We start from the raw sequence: 2976 nt of genomic DNA, 5'->3' as shown, positions 1-2976 counted from the left end.
ATATCGGTTTAACATTTTAATAGCGACCTCAGATATGGCAAAGCTAGTTGCATTTCTTCTTTTCGTCATTTATTGTGGTGCAATGCAGGCTGGTGGAGCAGGATGAGGTATTCGTCCTTTTTTTTCATTCCATTTTGCCTCCAAATGAAATCAAGTTGATGCTATATTTTAGTTTTACCATCACCCCCTGTCGTGTCATTCATTACCTTTCCGGTACGAATGTCACAGACGTTTATTCTTTACCAGGAACGTAACGAGAGTAGAGTAATTGATACTCAAATGGTTTGACGAAACGGAGTTCATAAAATGTATAAACCAGAATTTCGTCCTATCCCAATGGGGTAATTAAAGCGACAGTAACAAATTCAAAGATTATGATTTGTTCCGCAGTGTTGTACTGATATGTTCTGCTACCAATTTCAGTTATGGCGATTGTTATGCATGATGCAGCTGACAAGTTATGGGATGACGACCAATTAATAGAGACAATGCAATTAAAATGTATGTTTAGATCACAGTGAATTGCATATTGGCACTATTTAATGTTGAGTGATTGCTCATTTCAAAAACATCCAAATTGACAGTTCTTTCATTCATAGTAAGCAATTTTCTGATTCACTCATTAACTTCTTTCAATTATATAAGACACAAATTAGCATAATTATTTGTACTTAATGATGTTATCAGTATGATTATAGCAACAGTGACAAATTATGGCACAAGTGAGGATGGAAGACTGCCTGCTTTGGAGGAAAATCCGATGCTTTTCGTGAGAAACATCCTTGAATTGATAAAGTGATAAGGTTTATAAAGTGTAAATAAATTTGAAAATAAACTTGAAAAGGCTAATGATCGTATCTCGCAATAAAGATTGATGATCATAATTTCGACAAAATGAAATTAGATTGCTAATAAGCCAAGTGGAAGAAAGTTAAAATGGAGGAACAAGAAAGAACATAAAGAAAACTATTTATTTAATAAAATTATGAAAAAAACAAACACATGAAAAGAACTAAGGTATGCAGTAATATATGGTACTTTTGACTATTTCAAACCATTTATCTTAGAATTATCGATAATACCTACAACAAAACAATTGAGGTATTTAATATTGGTTAATTTGAAAACAAAAGAAAAAAAGTATTTCCGCATTATTGCCAAGAAGAACCTTTTACAATTTACAGCAGGATTCGTCCTGGGATGTTCTCACTTATGAGTCAAGTTGATTTTGCTTACTTTTCTCAAACACAAAAAATTTTCCGCCTGTTCAGGCGGTGAAATTAAAGGAATAAATGATAAATGGTAGAACAGCGCTATAATTTGCTACAACAAATGAGCTAAAATCACTGTGAAAACAGTCGAATTGATGAAATTTGCGATTTGATGTAATTCTTGTAAACTGCAATTTAGTCGCCGATGAAATTAGATTTTTGGAAGTTTGTTGGAACAAAAAAAAAAAATGGAAAGAATTACATTGGGATAAAGTATTTCGAAATCTAATTATTCTTGCCTCAAGACTTTTTTCCAAAATTTTTTCGAAACTTATTTTATTTAGTGCAAGAAAAAGAAAAATGATGTCTGATTTTTTTTTTCCTACGAACGAAATGATCACTGACTTATCTCTGATCTCTGATCATCTATTTTCTCTGAATATTTGGTTTTCCGATACCAAAAACGAATTTATCATTTCTTTGAAATCTCTGCAACTCAATTTTGAAAACAAATATGTTGACTTCCTTTTGAATTGAGCTATCTAAATTTCACTGTTCTGTAAGTTATTTCAGTGCTATTGGAAAATTCATTAATATTTTGTTCTGAAAAAGAAACTATCGCAGGAAGTAGGCAGAAATTCTTCTAAAACCAAATAATTGATTAAGTGAAATTATAATTTGAAAAAAAGGAAAATGCAAATGAATATAATATATGTTTCTGTAAACATTAAGTCATATATTTCACTTCCTTTTCATTCCTTTCTCGATTGATAAGCCAAATTATGTAAAACCGACATGATAGTGTAAAAGGTCATATGGAAGGATGGTAGACAATTTGCATTCATTAATTCCATTTTTCGAAAACTGAACACAAAATGATCATTCTGAGTTGAGTTGGAATCAACATTATAGTTGAAATTGGAGTAAATTAATGAAAGAAAATCTATGCTTTAGAAAATTCCGTTCAACACTTCAACATAAACGTTTTCAAATATGGAAAACTGATCATAGTTTTGTTTTCATCATTTGTTGTGGCGCAGCGGTGAGTATCATAGATGTCGGTCAAACTCTCCGGGGAATTCATCTAACCTTTTTCCATCATCCCACTTTACTTCCAAACGAAATGAAGTTGGTCGTGTATTTTGCTTTTACTATCACTCCTCATCATTTGTTTACTCTCCCGGTACCGAAATTAATTTGAACTGTAACTGGTACGAATAAGAATGTCACTGACGCCTACGGATGTTACTTACCGCATAGGCAACGGAAATTACATCAATATTCAGTAAAAAAAAAGGAAAAAAAACGACGGAATGAAATTGTAGAAAGTAAGTGTGTCGCGAATTCCAATTTCGCGAAAGACCAAAGTATAAAAAAATTATCTATCCATGCAATCATACTCATGTCTTAGATCTTTGTTTTAAATCACATCTGTTGCAATATTTAGAAAACCCACTCCCACTTTTTTTCCGTATATAAGCTGGATTGAGTGTTTGTTGGGGTTGCCTTTGATGACCAGTTTCTTCATTACGCTCAAGCAGTTTGGTTGATTCCTTTTCCTTTCCTTTCATCATTATTAGCTGTATTGTATCGTTTTTGTGACCCTTACCATTTGCAAGTAAAGAATTAAACTCTCCCCCTTTGTCTACAACGTTACGACACATACACACACACACATCATCCACATCAAAGTGGTGCCGCTAATACTCCAAGGGACCTCCAATTCTTCTCCTCGATAACCAACGTGTAAAATCCCCCTGCTTGT

General features: G+C 32.9%; 1 protein-coding gene across 1 annotated transcript; it reads left to right on the top strand.

Annotated features, from left to right (window-relative positions):
• Window positions 1-425: 425 nt before the first annotated feature.
• Window positions 426-799, top strand: LOAG_18814 (hypothetical protein; the record flags this gene model as incomplete). The annotated part of the gene is made up of 2 exons (XM_020451477.1): window positions 426-501; window positions 699-799. The coding sequence occupies 2 exons, from the start codon at window positions 426-428 to the stop codon at window positions 797-799; spliced, it is 177 nt and encodes a 58-aa protein (XP_020304739.1).
• Between the last annotated feature and the right edge of the window lie 2177 nt (window positions 800-2976).

This window comes from Loa loa (assembly GCF_000183805.2).
Source record: "Loa loa unplaced genomic scaffold supercont3.550, whole genome shotgun sequence".
NCBI lineage: Eukaryota > Metazoa > Nematoda > Chromadorea > Rhabditida > Onchocercidae > Loa > Loa loa.
The sequence above is the reverse complement of the archived record's forward strand: the minus strand, read 5'-3'. Positions and strand labels throughout refer to the sequence as shown.